The 20,015-nt window shown below is 53.6% G+C and overlaps 1 protein-coding gene across 2 annotated transcripts in view; it reads right to left on the reverse strand.

Moving 5' to 3' along the window:
• The window catches only part of ASTN2 (astrotactin 2), a 361,993-nt gene that overhangs the window by 268,780 nt on the left and 73,198 nt on the right, over window positions 1-20,015 (reverse strand). For both annotated transcript variants that reach the window (XM_050908006.1, XM_050908007.1), the window contains exon 3: window positions 1,335-1,719. In XM_050908006.1, coding sequence (XP_050763963.1) covers window positions 1,335-1,719 — 385 coding nt within the window. The remainder of the gene's footprint in view (window positions 1-1,334; window positions 1,720-20,015) is intronic.

Genomic DNA, 20,015 nt, shown 5'->3' on the forward strand with positions numbered 1-20,015 from the left:
TACCAGGGGACTTATACCTTACACCAGCAGCATTATCCAATATTATACCTTACAAGCAGTCAGCATCATAGGGACAGGCAGCAGCCAGAACCCACACTTACGGAACTGTATAGGCTTCTTTCTAATCTGACCTACAGATGCTATGTAACACTCTACCTGCCATGCCAAACACCACGGGTGGGAAACGGTTCACATTCGGGGTCTGTGTCCATCCACTGGATCCACACGGATTCAGCTCTGTGCTTCTTCCCGCAATGAGATCTGCCATTTCCAACTCCACACAGGGCTCCTATGTGCTTGCCTTAAATCTACAGCCCTGATGACTTTGTTTGCAGGTGACTACAGGATCGTTTGTCTGATTGCTCAGAGAATAAAGCACAGGGGATGTTTTGCCGCTAGTGGAAAATACAGCTTTATGGAGCAGCTCTCCGAGAAGCATCAAGGCTCAGCAGGCTGGCGGAGCCCCAGCGTACCGACACGTTCGCTCGCTAGAACTGATGTCCTACTCGACAGCAAGGCAATGAACATTTCTGCCACCTAGAGAGTAAAGACTGGCCTGATTGATGCCCATGTGCTAGCACTCACCCATGGTAAGAAGTCAGGATGAATCCCAGCATTCCCATCCTGTTGAGGAGACAGGAGTTCCAGCACTGCTGAAGCAGCAGGAACGACTCCTCCGCACTGCCCCGTGCACGGCGCTGCACAAGCCCACAGCAAAAGAGCAACTCCCCTCCCTGGGGAAATGCCAGCTCTGCTCCCCCAGCCAGGCATCCCCTAACCCGTCGGGGGTTTCACAGCGGTCTCTGCCACTGCTAGGACCAGATACACCACCAAGCCTGAAAGCAGAGCCATCAGCTTCCCATCTCATCACGCCGGGCAGGCTCACATTGGAAACGGGAGACTGGTTTTGGAAGAAGATGTTGACAAAGGAGATGGGTCAAATCCTATGAATCCACATCTCCGCAGAGCTCCCAAGCACGCAGCTCACATGCTCCTATGGCACCTGAACCACCAGCAAAGCACAGCCAGGGAGTGCTACAAGACCAGGGGACCTGGTCCTCGGGGCTGGCAATGACAGCTGAAGGCTCACAGCTACTGTGCCTCAGTTTCCCCAGCACCATCCAGAGGAGATTCCCCTCTCAGGAACAGGCAGCTCCAGGACAAGGTCTGCAAACCACCTTGTAGATGACAGCTGAAGACCAAAGCCTGGAGAGCCAAGCACCAGCCACAGGGGCTACATATGGACAAGCCATCCTCTCCAGGTGACACCGCACAGGACAGATGCCCTGGCAGGGGATGGGGAAAGGGAAAGAGGAGAGAGAAAAGCCACAAACCTTTCTTTTCATAGTTGGGCTTCTCCTCCCCGCCCCGGCCCAGGCTCTCCAGCGTCCGTGTCACCTGGCTGCCAAACTCATCCTCCCTGGTGCTGGGCTCTGCTCGCCGCGGGGTCTCCTCCTCCTCCTCATCCTCATAGTCGTCCAGGATGGGGGTCTCGCGGATGGGCACCCCGATGACCGAGTTGTGGGCCTGGAGGCGTGAGTTGCGGAAGCTCTCGCGGGCTTGGGGGCCCAGCAGCACCGAGGGGATGTAGTGGATCTCGTGGGTGGCCTCCGTGCTGGCGCTCTTCTGTGGGATGCGGCGGCGCTTGTGCCAGCGCCGCTGGGCGTACAGGGCCACCATGAAGACCAAGAGGAGCAGGAGCAGCGCAATCAGCCCACCCTGCAGAGGAGAGCAAAGGGCATGGGTCAGGAGATGCACAGGCCACAGGGGTGGGTCACGAGATGCTGGGGCCAGCGTCCATGGACCCTCTCCTCTTCCACCCCCAGACCACCCTTTCATCAACAGTCCATGAACTGCACACGGGTGGGCTCATGGAGCAGCCACCTCTGGGTCGGGACATCATGGGCAGGTAGAGCAGGGTGCCAGAGGTGGCCTTTAGCTGGGGACAGCACAGTGACACCCCCAGCTCAGTTCTGCCTGCTCTCCCAGGGACTTTGTTCTTACCACGCACCCCTTGGGTCCCCCAGCCCCCCTGGCTCACCCATGCACACAGGGGCCCAAGGTGGGCGAGCACCCCCTCCCACCCTGCATGGGGAGAAGGGAAAGGAGGCAATCACATCCCACCACTTAGGAGAAAAAAAACCTCATTGAAACAACCCAGCCACCGACACGGGAGCAGTAAAGCCTCAGCAGAGACACACAACATTTCAAACAATGGTGCAAGAAATGGCACTGCGCAACCGCCGCTCCCCAGGGCACGGTTACCCCAGCTCCACAACTTCTGGTTGTGATTTGCCTGTGTGGTTGCCTATTTGCCAGTGAGACTTCAGCTGCAGACCTGGGCGCACAGCACAACGTATTCCAGACCAAGACCTTCTCTGCAAAGCTCTCCTCTTCCCCCACCTCCAAATTTTATTCAATACAGCCCCCAACTACATTACCATTTAAAAAAAAAAAAACAACCAAAAACAAAAAACCAAAAAACTTTACCAAAAAAAATAAAGTTCCTAACTATCTATATGTCCATGGAAGTGGCCTCTCCTCCCAAGGGAGCCGGGCTAGGAAGCACCGAAGGGAGCCAGCCCTGCCTCTGGCTGCTCTGGAGGTTAAATTCAGGCACAGTTGCTCAGCCCCGCGCAGGCAGGAGCTGTGCGTGTGCCAGCTTCCAGCCTCTTAATCTCTGCAGCGTCGGAGCAATTTTATCCCATGGCAGACAAGCAAAGCAGGGCATGTAAATCAGGAGCGGCGTGAGCAATCGGGGCTTTGCAGCGCGATGTGGAACAGCCAGGGCAGGGCAGGCGTTTCTTTGGCATAGGGGATGCCACAGCCCAGAACTTTCCAGAGCGTGCAAAAGCAAAGCGGAGACATGCAAACATTTCCTCTGCATTCAATACAAAGCGCCATGTTGCACCCGGAGCGTGGCTCAGACTCGTAAACAGGATCAGCTGTAAAGAGGTGGCATCAAAAATTGCAGCTCACAGGATGACTTAGCTGGGGGAGAGGCCTTGGGAGCAGCAGCAGAGGAGGGACGCTTCCCTGGACCGCCCTGGCACCACGACTTGCCGCAGAGAGGAGCCCAGCCCTGCATCTCCCATCAGGACCCCCCCACCTCTCCCCCCAAATTGGCACTAATGGGAGAAGGGTTCAGGGATTCAGGAAGACATTGTTCAGCTTGACTTCCCTAATTTAGGTGACACGTGCCATCAGGAAAGGCAGTTTAGCATCCAGGAGATGCTTGGGGATCTCTGTGTGGGAGAAGGGCAGGGCTTGCTGAGCCGACTGGGTTCATGCCCTGCAGTACCGGAGCACCTGAAGGACCAGTGGGATGAGGACCCTACCTGGCCTTCCACGCTCAGAAGGAAGAAACAACATGGACACCTCAGCCTGGAAGAGCAGAAACGTGTTTCCTCGGGTTTGCCCAGCACCTGATGCATGGAGACCCCAGAGCATCACAGGAGCTCCCCGGCGTGAGCCACCCGCACCCCTCGGCACCAAATAGGGGCCATTTCCTTGGAAGCCTGCTTTGCAGGAGAGAAACCATGGCACACCAGACCCTCCAGAAGGGAGGCCCAGTGACAAGGACACAGCAGGGCCATGAACTTCAACATGAAAAACCACATGGCAAAATCAGGTCTGGCTTGCGTGTGAGCATCCTTCCAGCAAAGCGAGGGCTCATGTTACAGAAGGGTTTCAGAACAACACTCATGGACATGACTACTGGGAAAAACCTTCTCCAAGGCCTCACCCCCAAGCCAGTGAGCCGCCCAGGTGGACGTCGCTCATGCCTGGGTGCTCTCTGCAACTGCAAAGTGGCTGCAGGGCAGAGCAGGGCAGAGCACTCCACACCCACAGGCACACGGGCGCTTGCCCTCCCCGCAAAAGCACAACCAGAGACAACTGAGATGCTTGGAAAAGGCCAGGCTGACTGGGAAAGCCCTGCACGAGGACCAGCTGGACCCAGGGAAGGGGTGCGGGCACCCGCGGCAGTGCTGGGGCTGTGCATCTGCCTTGGCTGGGCTCACCTTGCGTCTGCCCCCAGGAAACGGCTTGGAGCAGATAAACCTGTCAGCATATTAAATTAAAAGATCTCCCTGCTTGGGAGAAATTACAAAAAGGCGTAAAGGCACAGAGGTTATTAGCGTGCCGTTCCCCTCCTCAGCTCGGGAACGACAGGGTCGGCTCAAGGAAGCCAAGGGCTCCCAGCCCAGCCTGGCCATGGCTCCCGCATCCTTTGGGGATGAGCCGGAGATCTCTGCTCTTCCAGCCACCGAGACAATGGCCCCCCTCCCTCTCTGCCCAGGAAAGGCTGGGGGTGCCCATGCCAGCCCCTTGGGTGAGCACCGATGGGCTCATAGCAGGCGGCTCAGTTTCGACGTGCTCCTTTCGTCCCTGACCCCGCGCCGGCAGCTGCTTGTTTAACCACGCTGCACATGCCGGGAGAGCTTCCTGGGGAAAAGGGGAAAAAAAAAAGAAAAAAAGAAAAAGAGTCAAACTTAGGAGGCATTCAAGCCAGCCTCATTTTAATCTATTTTTCATGTTAAATTATCCAACTGAGGGAGCAGGAGAGAGAAAGGGGAAGGAAGGGATAATATGAGAAATGTTTTATTTGACAATGTGTCATTCGGAAACTGATTATTTCTGTCTCCGAGCTTTTTAATATTCCCAAACAATGGCCGAGCCGCACGGGGATTTGGTATTCTAAGGCTGGATTTATAATACTCTGTTCTGCAGTGATAAGAACGCGGGCCTTTAATCCTCTGAGCTGTGAACATGCATATTCTCCCGCGTAATGTCCTTCCCGCCGTGCTCCCGCATGCCCTGCGCCGGCCGAGCGGGAGCCGCCGGGCACCGGAGGGTTGCTGAGACCCACAGGAGAGGAGGAGGGATGGGAGGAGGAGGATGGGGGAGAAGAGGGCCGGTGGGGACAACTCACGCATGTGCAGAACTGCGGGGCTTGTGGCACTGGAGCAAACCTCAGCTGAAGCTGGAAAGCAGCAAGGCTGGGACTTACTTGAAGCACAGAAGGAAAACCGATGGAAGAAGCCACCTCGAAGCCCGAGAGATTGGGCACTCATGTAAATTATGAAGGCTGCCAAGCTGCCGACCTGGAGGGCGATCACTGTTTGGGCATCCCTCCGAGACGCTGAACAATTTCTGAGCAGCAAGAGGATGCATGCGCTTCTTTGAACACAAGCCACCACCCTTCCCTACCAAAGCAGTGAAAGACATGGGAGTCCTGCTGCTCCACTGGGGTCTGGACAAACTTCCTTGCAACAAGCTCCGGCCTTTCCTGACTCTGCCTGGTCAGCTTTGCTCCCCATAGTGGGGTGGATGTGGCGTTGCTCCCCGTAGGAGACCTCCAGCCCTGCAGCTTTGCAGTCAAACACAGCGCAACTGCAGCGACGCAGCCCAGCCATTATGAAAGCAAGCCCTAATAGTCTGCCAGCCGCCACGCCAAAAAGGGCTGAAGTCACCGAAGAAGGTCCCAGGCTAGAGGAGAACACGATTTGGGCTGGGCAGACCTGTTACACCAAAGCATTCCTTCTGCAGGTCAAAGCAAAAGCGATGGAAAACAACGCAGCATTCAGCCCGGCGCTGACCTGAACCCCTTCTGCTGCTTCCTCTGCATGCTGATACAAGGTTTGGCCCTGGGGGAAAAAATATCCCTACTTCTTTTCTAACTTTGAAGCCACTATTGCTCCTGCACGACACCCAAAACCAATTATTGTGCCACATTGTGCTGACAACCAGCCCCATCGCTACCTACCTGCTGCTGGGTGAAACGGGGCTCTCACAGCCCAGGGCCATCACTCCAAGGACAGTCCCCCGGGACAGCCAGGCTCTGCCCGGCACAAAGACACATCCCCCCCACATCGCAGCTTCAGAGAGCTGGGGCAAGCAGGACTCCAATGCCGAAGCATCACATCGCCCTGCGTCGTCCCAGCGGGTGAACCACAGCAAGCAAAACAGGCATCAGCAATAACCACACAATCCTCGGAGCTCTTCACACTGTGTACTTTTTCCTTTCTTTCCTTTTTGGCCGTGAAGGTAATTAAAAACTAGAACAATTTACCAAGGGTGGTAGTGGATTATCCATCACTGTCAAATTTTTTTTTTTTTTTTTCTTTTTTTAAATCAAGCCTGGATGCTTTTAGAAAAGTTATGCTTTATTTCAAATGAGAAATAAAGGCTTCAGGGACTTCTTGCACCCTGTGCAGCACTGGAGGGCAGAGCAGATGACCCCACAGTCCCTTCTGCTCTTCCGCTCCCCCAATTTTGTCTTTCCCACATTTCAGCTCTATAGCATCCTACCTCTCTTTCAAGCATTTCATCCCCTCTGTGGTCAACCCAGACACAGAAAGCACCACCAGACCCTGGACACAAGCGGGCAGGTACGGCAGGTCTACCTAACGGCACACCGAAGGGGGAGATGCCACCAGCACGGACCAAACCTCAGACCTCTGCAGCTCAGCACGCAAACTTCTCCTGGCTCGTCTCTGCCATTGCCGAGGGCTATAATAACGCAGCGCTCAATGAGCGGGTGTAGCAAACATTTGCATTAGGTTTTAGCCATGCTATAATTTGAGCTAATTTAACTAAAAGCAATGGCCAACGGCAGCACGGAGACCCTATAAATGCCATTTCACCAGGAGGAGGCTTGCTCCTGGGCACAGATCCTCCAAAGCCACGTCCAACGGCAAACGGCAAGCAGAAGCGGAGCTGGGATCATCCGCATTAGCCATTATAGCAGGGTCTGTTAACTGGCAATCAGTCCTCTCGGCCAAACCCTCTGCTGCGGCCAAACTCAGAGAAGACACCCATCGGTGCCCAGGCTGGCCGGTGGGCAGCCCAGGCCTGTCCCTCCTCTCCCTCCCAGCTCCGCCAGCAGGTCCCTTTGCCAGGCCAGACCCCACGCCAGGACCCCACACCTGCACCCCAACCGAGCTGCGCTTGGAACAACTTTGGAAGAAAAATACCACTCTTAACGTGCTGGGTTGCATGGCGTCCGCTTCTTCCCTTTCCAGATCAAACCTCCGCACCACACCAGCTTCTCCCTAGGACTCCTTTGCCTTATTGCTCTTTTTCTCTTTGCTGCACCTCTCAATTTAAATATTTCTTCTGCAAATCTTAATTAACATGCTGTTTGCACCTTCTTTCAGATCATTAACGATGAAAAATAAGGCTGATCTCTGCAGACATCTCTCGGAGTCTTCCCTCTCCTGTGCACTGCTGTTTATCATGACCTCCTCCGCACCCTGCCGCTTCCTCGCCCGCCCGGGGCGCAGGACATACCCGCAGATGGCACACTATCCCTCCGGCTTTAAAGAAACAGCAGGGCTGGGAAAAGGATGTTATAGCACGCTCTTCCCTAGAGCGGGGATAACACCAGCCTCCAGCTGTCATCCCCGTAACATGGGAGTTTTGGCCATTTCCTGCAAAATCAAGGTTTCTGCACCCACAGCACCTCTGTCTGCCTTTCCATCCTCCCCCTCTTGTGCCCGTACACACCGGCCCATTGCAACCAAGTTTAAAAAGGCAGAAGAGGTCCCAGAAATACCAACATCCCTTCAGCTTTGTGGTAAGAGGCAGAGGAAAGAGGCCCCGGATCAGCCCGTCCACTAACGTACATCGCACATGACGGCAGGGAGGAGTTATCAGAGCCAACCGAATGCATGCAAGGAGGGAGAGGACAGGAGAGAAACAGGGCTTTGGGAAACGGGCTTTACAAGAAGCAGTCACATCTCCTACAAAAGGAAAGCAGGGCTCATGGATAGAAACGGAGCAGTAGCACTTGGAGTTCGGGAAGGTGCTGGATCCTGCCTCAGGAGATGCTCCCGTGGGCACAGACCTGACCAAGCCTGCTCGGTCCTCACACAGCCTCTGCCAGCAGAAGGGATGTGACAACGTAAACCAGGGATGGAAAGATGCTTGCTCTCTTCCTGCATGGATGGCACAAGAAGTTGGGAGCTTGACTTGCAGCAAGGATCATTCACGAAGAAACACAATGGCAAAAAGCATGATGCTCCCAGGAGAGCTGGGACATCTCGGGCACCGGAGGTCACCTGCCCAAAACGTGGAGCAGTGCTGGCACGCCCCGGGGATGCGGGGGTCCTGCCAACTGCCCTTCCTGAGAGCACGCAGCTTTTGTCTGGAGGACGCGTTGCCCACCCCTGTCCATGAATCACAACCCCCCTCTGACAGCACGGACCCCCACGCGCTGCGGGGGTCAGTCAATGAGCCCATCAGCAGGTGAGCATCAGGCAGGGAAACTGAGGCAGAGCATGAGGATGAGACCAAGGACAGACAACAAGCCAGCATGAAGGCTAGCGAGGAAGAGATGAACACCAGGATTTAAAAAAAAAAAAAAAAAAAAAAACACAACAACAAAACACCAACCAAAAAAAAACCAAACCAAAAAAACCCAACCAAACCAAACCAAACCAAAAAACCAAACTGAAAAAAACCTCCAAAGAGATCTGGTCCTGATTTCAAAACCACTCAACCCCAACTCTCCATAAAAGACAGCAATGATACAGGGCAAATCTACTAAAAAATACAGCATTTTCTCCCTGCATGCTTCAAATCCCCATTCGAGTACCGCTTCACCAAGGTGCTTAACCACACGCTCAACTTTAAATATGTGTTTAATTCCCATTACAGTCCATGAGACTACAGCACACGCCTCAGCGCTTTGCTGAGCAGGGATGGCTGCTCGAATTGTAGCCTGAAGAGAACTGTATTATGTCTTTTTTTTTTTTCCTCTTTCCACAGCTCTTACAACATTGCTGAGCTCCAGCGACGATGGGGCACTGTCTTCTGTTGTAGTTATCACAACCGTGTCACCTAACCCTGCCCAGAGCTGACAGCACCTATGAACCACCCTCTCTGAATGGGCTTATACTGGTGCAAAGGAGTGCAGAATCTGGCCCAGGGGTTTAAAAGGAAGGGTTCCCGCAGGATCGCTCCGTCAGGCCCACGGAGATCTGTCATACACGGCTGCTCTGCTTGCCATGCCGTACGTACACGCATGGGGCATAAATTTAATAGCATATACAGTCCTGCAAAGTATAACACATGCACAAGAGATGAGAGTTACAGTTGCTGGGGGAACCATAACTTTAAAATCTCTGACTCTTCCACGTTAAAAAAAAAATAACGAGTCAGACAAAAAGTCACATTTCCATATAATTTTATTTTTTTTTAAGCCACGCTATATTTTGGTTTGCTGTTTCATTCAAGAATGGAAACAAAAAGAAGGAGCGAACCTGCCAATCAGCCTTTCTGCGCCGTTCAGACATGCAATGTGATGTTCCAGTAAATGTTTATTTGAATGGTCTCCCAGGCACTGGCTGTATGCAAGCACCAAAATACACAACCCTCAATCACACCGAACATGCCTGCATATCCCGAGCTGCACATCTTGCTAGGATAACAATTCAAAATGACTCCTAATCCATTTTTATGATGTAAAAAAAAGACATTTATTTGCAGCGAACTGAAAGAGGAGAGCTGGAGGTGATTTTATTAAGCACCTGATTGCTAGCTCTTTTTAAAGCCAGAGCGCAGATTGCATAAATTGTGATTTTAATGCACGCTAAACGGTTCACCTAAATTGGCTGACCTGTTAACCCAGAGCTTGCCCTCAGAGAGGGAAGATTTTAAAATGCATAAGGTCTCGTGTTCACGCTCATGTTTCCCTAATGCGGGCAGGCTGGCTGAGCACAAAGCTGAGACAAAAACAAAAGCGCCTTTTTTTTTTTTTATTTCCAAGGAGTTTCAGTTACCAAGCCCCATCCCTCCTCCCCACCGTTCCTGCTAGAGACCCCTGCACACGTTCATCCCGCTCAGCTCATTTACACCCGGTACCTGAATTGCATTTTAGCCATATTCCAAAGGGGAGGAAAAATTCACTTGAGTTAAGAACAACCAACCTTGCTTTTAAATAAAAAAAGATCACCACATCCACAGTAAGTCTCTCCCAGCGCAGGCGAGGTCTCACGGGCAAGGATCACCACGCACTGCGGGCTGAGAGCGCCCAGGGTTGTGCCAACACACGAAGCATCTTCCAATTAAACGCGGGGCTAAAGGCAAGTCCCTCAAAACCAGCAAGCGCAGAGCCACCACCCATGCAATGTCCTGCTCTGCATCGTCTTCAGATCAGAGCCCAAATCCCGACTGCCCACGGGGACCCGGCTCGGGCGAGGAACATCCCAGTGGTCAGCAGAGCTGCCCTGTGGTCGTATCCCGGCAAAGGCAGCCTCTGCCAGGGGACGGGCAAATGGGAATCCAGCCAATATTAAGGAGGGCCACCAAAGAGACTGTGTGTGGCCGTAATACCTTCCCAAATGAAAGAAAAGAGCAATGAAGTCCTCCAAGGCTCAGTTTCGGCTTGGTTTCACTGAAATCACCAGTAACAGCAGCTTGTCCATGTCTGCTTTGCCTGATGCTAGTGGCGAACACGTCCCTGCCCCACCTCTCCTCCCTCCAGAGCTTCCCATCTTAGAGCAGAGATGGTCACTTGGGGGTTCCGCTTAATCAGACCCCTCCAACAGACCTGCAGACTTGCACCTTGCACCCGTGCACCCCTGGGCAGGGACAGCCGGTCCCACGGGAGCCTGAATCTGCCTCACCCTGCACACCACTCCTCCTGCTTTGGGGGCAGACAGTGCTGCCTATGGGAACATCTCATGGGCTTTTTCCAGACTTTCCTGCCCTGAGGCGTGGACTAAGCTCTGCCCATGCAGGTGCTCCATCCACCGGCAGAGCATCTGGCACGGCAGAGCATCCGGCACGATGCCCTTGGCTGCGCTGGCCAAGCCACACCGCTCCGTGTTTTTCTAGAGCCACTTCTATCACGTTCATGCTTCACCCACCGCCCAGCAGAGGCCACAAACACCTCCACAGCTTCTGCCCGAGTTGGTGCCTTCTCCTCCAGAAAAGAAATGCAGAATATTCATTTTAGCATCTGATGGAGAAGCCAACCTGCTGGTCAGTTAGCCCCAACGGACAGAGCAGCACGGTCTTAGTCACAGCAAAAGGCGTGTGGAAGTGGCACGATGAAGGAGGGATGCAGCTAAACTCACTAACTAAAAAAAAGGGATAAAACTTAGAGAAGCTGCACATCTTTTAGAAGCCTTTGCCTCAGGCTGATTTCAGACCCCCTGAGCAACCACCCACAAACCTCAGTACCTCCACCGCTCAGTGCCCCCCCACAAAACGCGGTGCAGCTCCTACCTTTGCTCCCACCCCACGTTTATCTGTTTCATTTGGACAGCGAGTGCACAAGAGCATCTCCCAGAGCATGTGCACGCAGCTTATCTCTGCGGCACCCAGGCAACCAGCTGAGGCCTCTGGGAGCCACCGCAGACTCGAGTGGCAATTATTACGGGGCCCCCCGAAACCACAGCCACTGCGGGGTACCTGAACTACCCAGCTGCTCCTCACCCCTTCCAAAGAAAGGTTTAACAAATGCTAAAGCGAGGTCTCAAATTACTAGCATGATTACAATATCTACCGGCAGAGCATTTGCTAGCAAGTGATGAAATATAATTAAAAGTAAAGAACACTTGTTAGATAAATGAGTAACATGTACTGCTGTTGCAAAAGTACCTTTCTTGTTTTTTTAATAATTGTGTTTATCCGCTTCCTCACTAATTTACAAAAAATGCAGTTAATTCTCAGTGGATCTCACAACCATTAGTGCGAATTAATGCTGTTCCCGCTGTATATTCTGCATATATTAAAAAAACATTAATCTAATAAGAGATGCACATCTCCGGATGAGGGAACACGAACACAATTCACATTGTGCCTCCAGCTTCCAAGTGCTGGTGAGTGACACGGTACAGCATCCGTTCCGCTCAATTAACCAGCCAGCTTCTGGGGGCTGCCAGATCTTGGACAGTCGTCCAGAAAAGGTGGCAAAGCGTGGAGAAAAATTCACTGCAGCATTAAGCAACGGGGACTTCTCGGAGTAGCCCAACGCCTCCAAGCCCCGTTGATGGGCCAGGTCTCCTCTGCGTTGGTGCGTGCTGCTGTTGTACACAGGCGAGAGACTGGAAAAGGAGTTTACAGTTTATTTATGGGCATCTCAAAACAATTTATGGAGCAAGGAGCTGATGGGAAGGTGCTATTGTGCACACAGGAACGGAGGGAAAGAGCTCTTTTTGTTGTTGGGGGTTTTTTAAAGGTTTATTACTGAGCCCGTAGCTGGCAGCTGATTTGGGAACAATCCAGCCTATTGCATAAAAAAACCTGCCTTACTATATTTAAAGCACAAATATTTCAGCATAATGAACATCTTTCTGAAAAGCAGCAGCACAAACCACGCTTTCCGGGGGAGAGCAAGGGTATTCAAACACTCTAACAGGGATAAAAGCTCTGTGCACGTGTCTACGTAGCATTTGGCATCTGAAGATACTCTGCAATTCTGGCGTCGTAACTCACACCTCACACTACAGAAGTTACACGCCGCAGCTCCCCATACCCCGGAGAAGAGCCTCCACTGGTACCTGGGGCATTGCACACCAGAGGAAAAAAAGAGAAAAAAAACCCAAAAAGTTTTATCAATGTGCACATATGCAATTTGAGAAATGCACTGCCCGCCCCCCATGCATCACAAAGCAGGCAAATCCGAGACTTTGATTTAAAGAAAAGATCAAAAAGCCCAGCAAGTCCTCAAGCCTTCTCCTCTCCCAAAACACCACAGCTATTCCCATCAGGCTATTAAGAGTCCAGTTAAGTACAGCACTTAACCATACACTTAACTCCCATTAACTTCATCAGGGCTTTGCACATACGTAAAATTTATCAAGTGTTTCGGGGCTTTTTTGTCTTCTTACCCAAGAACAAGTTCCTGTTACCCAGCCCTTGGTGTGATGCCTCCAAACGACCTCGGGGCTTGGCGCAGTGGAAAAAGCATATCTATGGGGACAGGAGTTTTCCTGCCGTACAGCTCCCACACTCATTGCTTACACACCCGTGGGTCCACAGAAACCTTTTTGTTCCACAGCATGTCAAGACCACGCTAAGCCGTCTCGCTGAAACCCTGCTACTCGTTCGCCCAGCCCTCTTGCTGTATTGATCGAAAGTCGAGAATATAAAAGGATGGGAACGCACCAGCTTTGTTTTGCTTGCTTGTTTTCAAGTGGCTTTGAAGGGCAGGAGGCCAGCGATCTCCTTGCCGGGGAGGCAGAGCCACAAGCGGGGAGCGCAGGGCATCCCGCTGCTGGGCTGGGAGGGGAAAAACCAAGTTTGTATCTGCCACGGGGCCCTTTGCACCCCCGGGGTGCAGCCGGAGCAGCTTCAGCTCTGGAGAGCTCTGCACGCCCAGGGGACAGTCCCCATCCCAAAGAACCTGCAGCTCAAGGCACCTGCAATTCAAGTCCCTCTTTTTTCTGTATGGATACAGGACATCAAAGACAACAGGAGCAGAGCAGAGGAGGCGGCAGAAACCAGGGCTCCTACCTACATCTTTCCCCTGTAGGGTGCTGCAGGGTGGAGACTCTGAACAGGTACCAAGATGCTGGCACTTCCAAAAGCACATTTACCTGCGCATTTTGAGGAAGGACCAGTGATTTGGGGCAGTCCAGTCCAGCCCTCCCATCCTCAACAGTCTGGATTGAAAGCACCACAGTTTGAAAGCCTATGACTATTTCTGAGCCCCCCACCAAGCTAACCCGCACCCCTGCTAGAGCAGGACTGGCGAAGAGGGGACCTGAAGGGACTCCCTGGGGACCACCCAAATGCAGCCCCCTTGGGGCCAGGGCTCAGAGCTGCATCCCTGCTACCCAAAGGGACCTTTGCAGAGCCATAAGCTTTCACTTGTGCTCTCACAAAGCGAGAAGCAGTCCTTACACCCAGCTCTAATTACAGCCACCTTCTTGCAAAGAGGAGACAGACCTTTAATTAAGGCTGGCACGAAAGCAGGAATAGACCAGTGGGCAGCAGCAATGGCTCAGAGGGGTGGACAGGGTTTGGGGGAGCTGGTGGGCTCACTCAGTGCCACATGCAAACACGAAGGAGCTAGATTTTCTCTCCCTGCATCCTCACAGGCAGGATCGATGCCGTCCCCTGCAGGACAGGTCACTGGCTGCCACCCCTTCCACCTCTGCTAGGGCTGCAGGGCACTGCTCAGCCCCCCAGATCTGGGCCCACCCAACGCGGACATCTCCTCCTGTGTGGCCAGCTCAGCAGCCTGCCTGGTGCCGGAGCAAAGCCCGGGTGAGACTGGGAGCAGGGTAAGCAGCAGCAGGGGTATAGAGTGGTTTTATTCCAGGCACACAGCTCGCAACAGCCCTGAGCATCCTGCACGCAGACAAGACATGCCCGCTCAGCCCTGGGGACCCTCATCTCCTGACTCCATCCCCCAGCTGCACCCCTTGCCCACAGAAAGCAGCAAGCATCACAGTGCTTGGTGCTGGGTGCCACCAAGATGACCTGCCAAGCTCCCCGGCATGCACCGCTCTATACGCTTCAAGGGACTGAGACAATTTGGGACTTGCACTCCCCAGCCTAGCTGTAAGCAGAGGGTTTGGAGCGTGTCTGAGCAGGGTGTGTGCAACGGAGAACCATGAGCTCCTTCCCAGATGGAGAGAGGATTGAAGGGCACTGCTATTACAGCCGGTTCACTGCAGCCCAGCTGCACCGTGCCGTGAGGGTCCGTGATGGGAAGGCTGCAGCCCCCCCCTCCCCATCCAACAGCGGCTGAGAAAGTGCCCATTTGGAAATGGGAAAGAATTCATTTCAATTAAAAATGCCTGGTGCTCCAAACGAAACCAATTAATTCTCCCCATCTGAAAGCTGATTAGCCAGGATATCTGGGTAAATGGATAATAACGGGCTAATAACCCCCTCCTGTCCCCGCACACACGCCGATGCTGCCGTGAGGTTTTTGACACGGTGTCGCCAGTGTAATTGCAGCATCTGTGAATAATCGCAGAGTGAACTCAGCCACCAATGGCAGGCGGCACCGTCCCCGGCTGCAGGCAGGGACTGGGCAAGAATGGCCGCTTTGGAGCCAGTCTGACCCCCAGTTACCCACTCCCAGCCCTCTGTCCCCCAACAGCAGCATCGATCGCAGCATGAGCTCCGTGGCACTGGGGCCCCCCCTCTGCAGCACCCCATCTCTGCTCGCCCACCGAGTGACACCAGTGGGGGCTTGTTAGGGCCAACCACAGCCATACGGGTTGGGTGTTCAGCTGATGAGCAGTAACTCATCAATGCAAACAGGCTTCAACCAGGGCTCTGTGCAAGGAAAGCTGGCCCCCCAACCCCAAAACCTCCTTCACCCCCCAGGAAGGCTCTGCGGGGCAGCCCTGGGCACTGGGCATGGCAGCTCCCGGCTCTCCAGCCCTCCCCTCTCTCCATGGCTGTTATTAGCCGGTGTTTAACTCCACTGTTTAATTAATTTCCTCAACTCCTGCCCTCTGGGGACAGACAGCAGACGCACCAAGGTGCTGGGGTTAACGGGCAGGGGAGAGCTCTGCACCTCCATCCCAAAACTTACAACCCCCCCAGTTTAAGCATCCCCCACTAACCCAGGCACGGGACGGGCAGCTCCTGGAGCCGCGTCGAGGCTTGGCCAGCGGTGTCCTCAGGGAGTTCAAACAGCTGAACCCAGATGCAGGGATGGCAGTGAGCAGGAGAGGACAGGGAAGGCACAAAGCCATCCTATCCTCTTCTGCGTTCCTTGTTCCCTCCAGTCCCTGAGTCATCCCAACACCACTGCAGCCCCGACCCCGTAAGCCCGACCCTGCAGGTCCCTGCCGAGGGGCGGCCGCTGGCTGGGGAGTCGGTGGCAGGAATTTTCCAACTCTGCTCTCTTTTTTTTTTTTCCCTCCCAGTTGGAAAGTGTTGATTAGCTAAAAAACTCTTTCTAATAGGGTATTTTTGGTTAAGAGCGATCTCCGAGCCAAATCGCGCGCAGAGAAAAACAAAGATCTCAATCCCGCTGCCATTTTCTAATCAAATTTCCTTTTACTAATTTGACAGGCCTATTTTGAAAATCTAAATTTAAAGCGAAAATAAAGTTAGATTCCACAGCTAAATGGGAATCAAGATGAAATATTTCAAATGGAGCTAATAAAGCCCTTCTACCCACACCTTTCGGCTCACAAAGCACCTCTCCACTCCTTATTTGCCACTCCTGATGCAGACAGTGGGTAGTGAGCTTCGGTTTGCTTCCCCACCCCGATGCACATGCACTCCCCAACAGTTTGTTTTTAGCTTCTGGGAGGCAGGAAAACCACCTCCCACCCAGCTTCAGTTCCATCGCAGCTCACCCCGACGTGGTGCCCGTCCTGCCAGCTGGGCTGAGTTCACAAGTGCACATCTAAATCAAGTCCAGCCTATGCAACACTCCCATCTTCAGAGGAGGCCTGGCCTCCTGCAGAAGAAACAGCTTTGCCTGAGGGGAAAGCATGAATGGGAGATGAAGATACAGCCGTATGTTCCCAGAGAAGCTTGCTTGGGTGGCAAGGTGAAGGTGGGCAGCGAGGCAAGGAGAAAGTCCCTGGGTAGAGAGAAGCATCCACTCGAGAGGCAGCACAGATCTGCACGGGCTCCTCTGTCTTTCAAACCCCAACCCCTTGCTCCAAACAAAAAGAACCTCTCGGTACCCAGGCGCTCAGCTGATGTCCTCAGCATCCGACCTCCTTTCAGGCTTTCATCACAAAAGAGTAATTTCCCACAGGACAAAGGAAGCCAAAAAAAGAACAGAGTCCCTAGTATATTGTATAGACAGAGGGCTGGAAACTGGGTTCAACCTTTCTGGTCCACGCTTGCATGGTCCTTGGGCAAGCCCCCAACTCAGGGAGCCCAGGACACCCAGTCAACGTGCAAAACACCGTGGTGAAGGCAACTTTCCAGTCCACAGCTGGAGAGCACCTGGATGCGAGACCTGGTGAAATCAGTGCCCCGCGTGCCACCGCAGCAGAGCGGTACCCAAGAGGACAAGGAAGCTGCTTAGCTCCTTGCTAGCCACCACCCCGAGCACCCTATGCCAGGATGCCGTTCACCAAGAGCCTCGCTTGCTGCCAAGGAGGCTGGTCCTCCTCCAACCCCTCCCGCTCCACAGCCCCATCCCAGCCTCCCTCGGGGTTTCGTGGCCAGGCTTTCCACACCGGTGGGGATTTCCCAGGGATGGCAGGGCTAGTCCACACATTCAAGCCCAGGATCTGAGATGCCACGGAGGGGACAGCCAGCACTGCCCAGCCAAATGGAGGAAACCCTCTCTCCAAGGCAGGCAAATGTTTTCTATCAAGGAGTTTTCAAACAAGCTCTTCTCTCCCGGCAGCCTCAGCAGAGGGCTGGGACAGGCTCCAGCACACAAACAGGACCTCAGGAGCCCAACTGGGGCCAGAGTCACTACCTGCAAGAAAACAATTAAGAAAACAAGGCCCAGGGCTCCACTCCCTCTCCTGTATCCTCGTTTCAAGCAGCAGCACACCCTTCCCTCTGCCCGACCAAGTCCTGCTTCCACCACAGCCCCCCTCCCTAACTCATCCCAGGGCACAGCCGAGGACCTGAGCCACCTCCAGCCACCAGCAGGGCTCGGCCGTGCCAGAGCAGATGTGCCTGTCCCCTCCCAGCCCTCTGGGATGCTCAGCCCTCCGGAGAAGAGGCAGAGCTGCCCACACACAGCCAGCGCGGGCAGCAGAGGCTGCAGACTGTCACAAGCCTTAAAGCTGCTCCTTCCCATCGCCAGGTGCAAAACACATTTATTGTTTTAACATTCCCAGCGACAGCTCAGGGCTCCCTTTCCAAAGGACACTCGAGATAAAAATCTATGTGACAGCCAAGCAATTGCAGCAGGCAATTTAATGTGATAGCCCCGGATAGCACGAGGCAAGGAAAAGCCTGTCTCAAGAGCACCAGGTGAGTAAAGTTACACATTCAGCAACTGAATCCCTGCCTGGCCCATAAACGCTCACCATGGAACAAGGTCAGTCTGCGAAGGAAGGGTTAAATACCCCCTTTGGGTATTTAAAGCATGGGTGCAACCCCAAAGAGGAGGGCTGGCGGGGTCAGCAGCAGGCAGGGCTGCTCCAGAGAGATTTGCAGCAGGGCCCCCAGCTGCAGCACCATGTGCCCACCATGGATGGGTCTTGCCAGAGTGAGATCTGGAGTTTAGGGGGTCTGAAGACAGTTTCCCACGACTCCTCATTTCCACTCTTGTTTTCCTCCTCCTCCTCACACATCTCAGTGATGCTCTTTAACAGTGCAACTAAGCCCAAAGATCCTCCCCGGCCAACACAACTCTACCATTAACTTCTGCCATGAACAGTTACCCTGTACCACAAAGCAGTTTCCACCCTTACACCAGAGAGGGGACACGTGACACTGGGAGGGACCAAGCGACCCCGCAACGCTCACAAGCTGCAAACATGCAGGGATGAAAACAGCAAGCCCTACAGCCCCACAAGAGGGTCGAGAACCTGTACCAGGCTTCAGCCTTCCACTGTTCTCCTTGGGGACCACCCTGCCGTGGTGGGCATGCTTTCTAGGCTTCGCCCAAGGCGAGGTGACCCATGCATCAGCAGAACACCACCAAGAATCAGCTCTACCCATTGACACTGCAGAGCTCAGCAACCCAAATGCTTCATTGCACCATATCATTGCCCTGCACACAGCAGTTCTCCCCGCTTTATGGTGAGACTGCCAGCTCAGGGCAGAGGGGGACAGTAGCTTCTACCACAACCCCAAGAGAGCCCTTACTCCTGGCTAGGGCTACCGGGCATCATGATACCAACCTATCCATCACAAAGACTTTCCTATGCACCGGAGACCCTGTGGAGGGAAGAGTAACAGCACACCGAGGAGGCTGCCCAGAGTCACTCCCTGCCCAAAGCACTTCCAAAGCTCACGGCTTTCTGCTCATCCAGGCACAGGGAGGGCAGCTGAGGGGATCACGGTGCTGCACGGCTGCGGAGATGCTGTGGTTCAGTTCCCAGCTCCTGCCACAGCTGTTATGTGGCCTAAAAATCATTTAATCCCGGCACCCCAGTGTCCTTTTGGCAACTCAGGAACAGCCCTGCCCCTGTTTCGGGGGAGTGGGACAAGAATAAATTCATAAATCCAAGGATAAATTCAGTCGGGTGGGCTGGGAACCGTAGAAGAGCAGCTCAGTTCCTTATCTAAGACCAGGTGCTCTGGCACAAGCTGGACAGACCGGGGTGTCTGTTTTAAAACCAGACGCTGAACACGTCTTGGAGACAAAAAAGGAGCCCTAGGGAATGCAAGCCCAGAACCGAGGGCCTCGGCAATCGCCTGGGCAATCGCTGCAGCTCTCCACCACCCTTGCCTCAGGCACCAAACGTCCCGGTTCCTGCAGGGACCAGCTGCTGGAGCAAGAGGAACGGACACGGCTACGTGGAGCATGGGCATGTCCCATTTTTCAATGGACAACTTCAAAAGAAAAATAAAAGTGCGTAGACCTCTCCTCTTAAAAAGCAGCGGCGGTGATAGTCCTCCACATGCACGTGTGTCTGCAACCTCTGACCGAGGAGCTGCAGGCGAGACCAGGGCAATGGGAGGATGCCAGCCTCCATTCCTGCTTGCTACCAGGAGCAAGATACTTGAAGCTAAATCCTCAGAGCAAAACATTTACAGGAAAAGGATTTCCATCAATCACTTCAAACCATCTGCTTACTCGTATCAGTCCAAACATTGTAAAAGTTATATGAAATACTAGGCTGTTGCAAAGTTGGGCTGGAAGCAGCGTGCTGGAAGGGAAGCGTGTTTTGGGGGGGTTTGTAAGGCTGCTCCTCCCTGGGTCAGCCCCAGTCCAAGCCCAAATCTGCGTCAGACAGCGCAGGCTGGAACAACTGCCTGCAGGGATGGGGAAGTCTTGCAGAACAGGATAGAGAAACATCCATCACCAGTGACAAAGGGTTATTGATCCTGCCCGAGGGCAGAGAGATGAATTTAATGACCTCTCAAAATCCCTTCCACTCTGGAGTTCCTATGGAAAAGTAATCCTCATCCTGCAAAACCCTTGAGAAAGCCAGTACTCC

Source organism: Gymnogyps californianus, chromosome 18 (assembly GCF_018139145.2).
Source record: "Gymnogyps californianus isolate 813 chromosome 18, ASM1813914v2, whole genome shotgun sequence".
In the NCBI taxonomy this organism is placed as follows: Eukaryota; Metazoa; Chordata; class Aves; order Accipitriformes; family Cathartidae; genus Gymnogyps; species Gymnogyps californianus.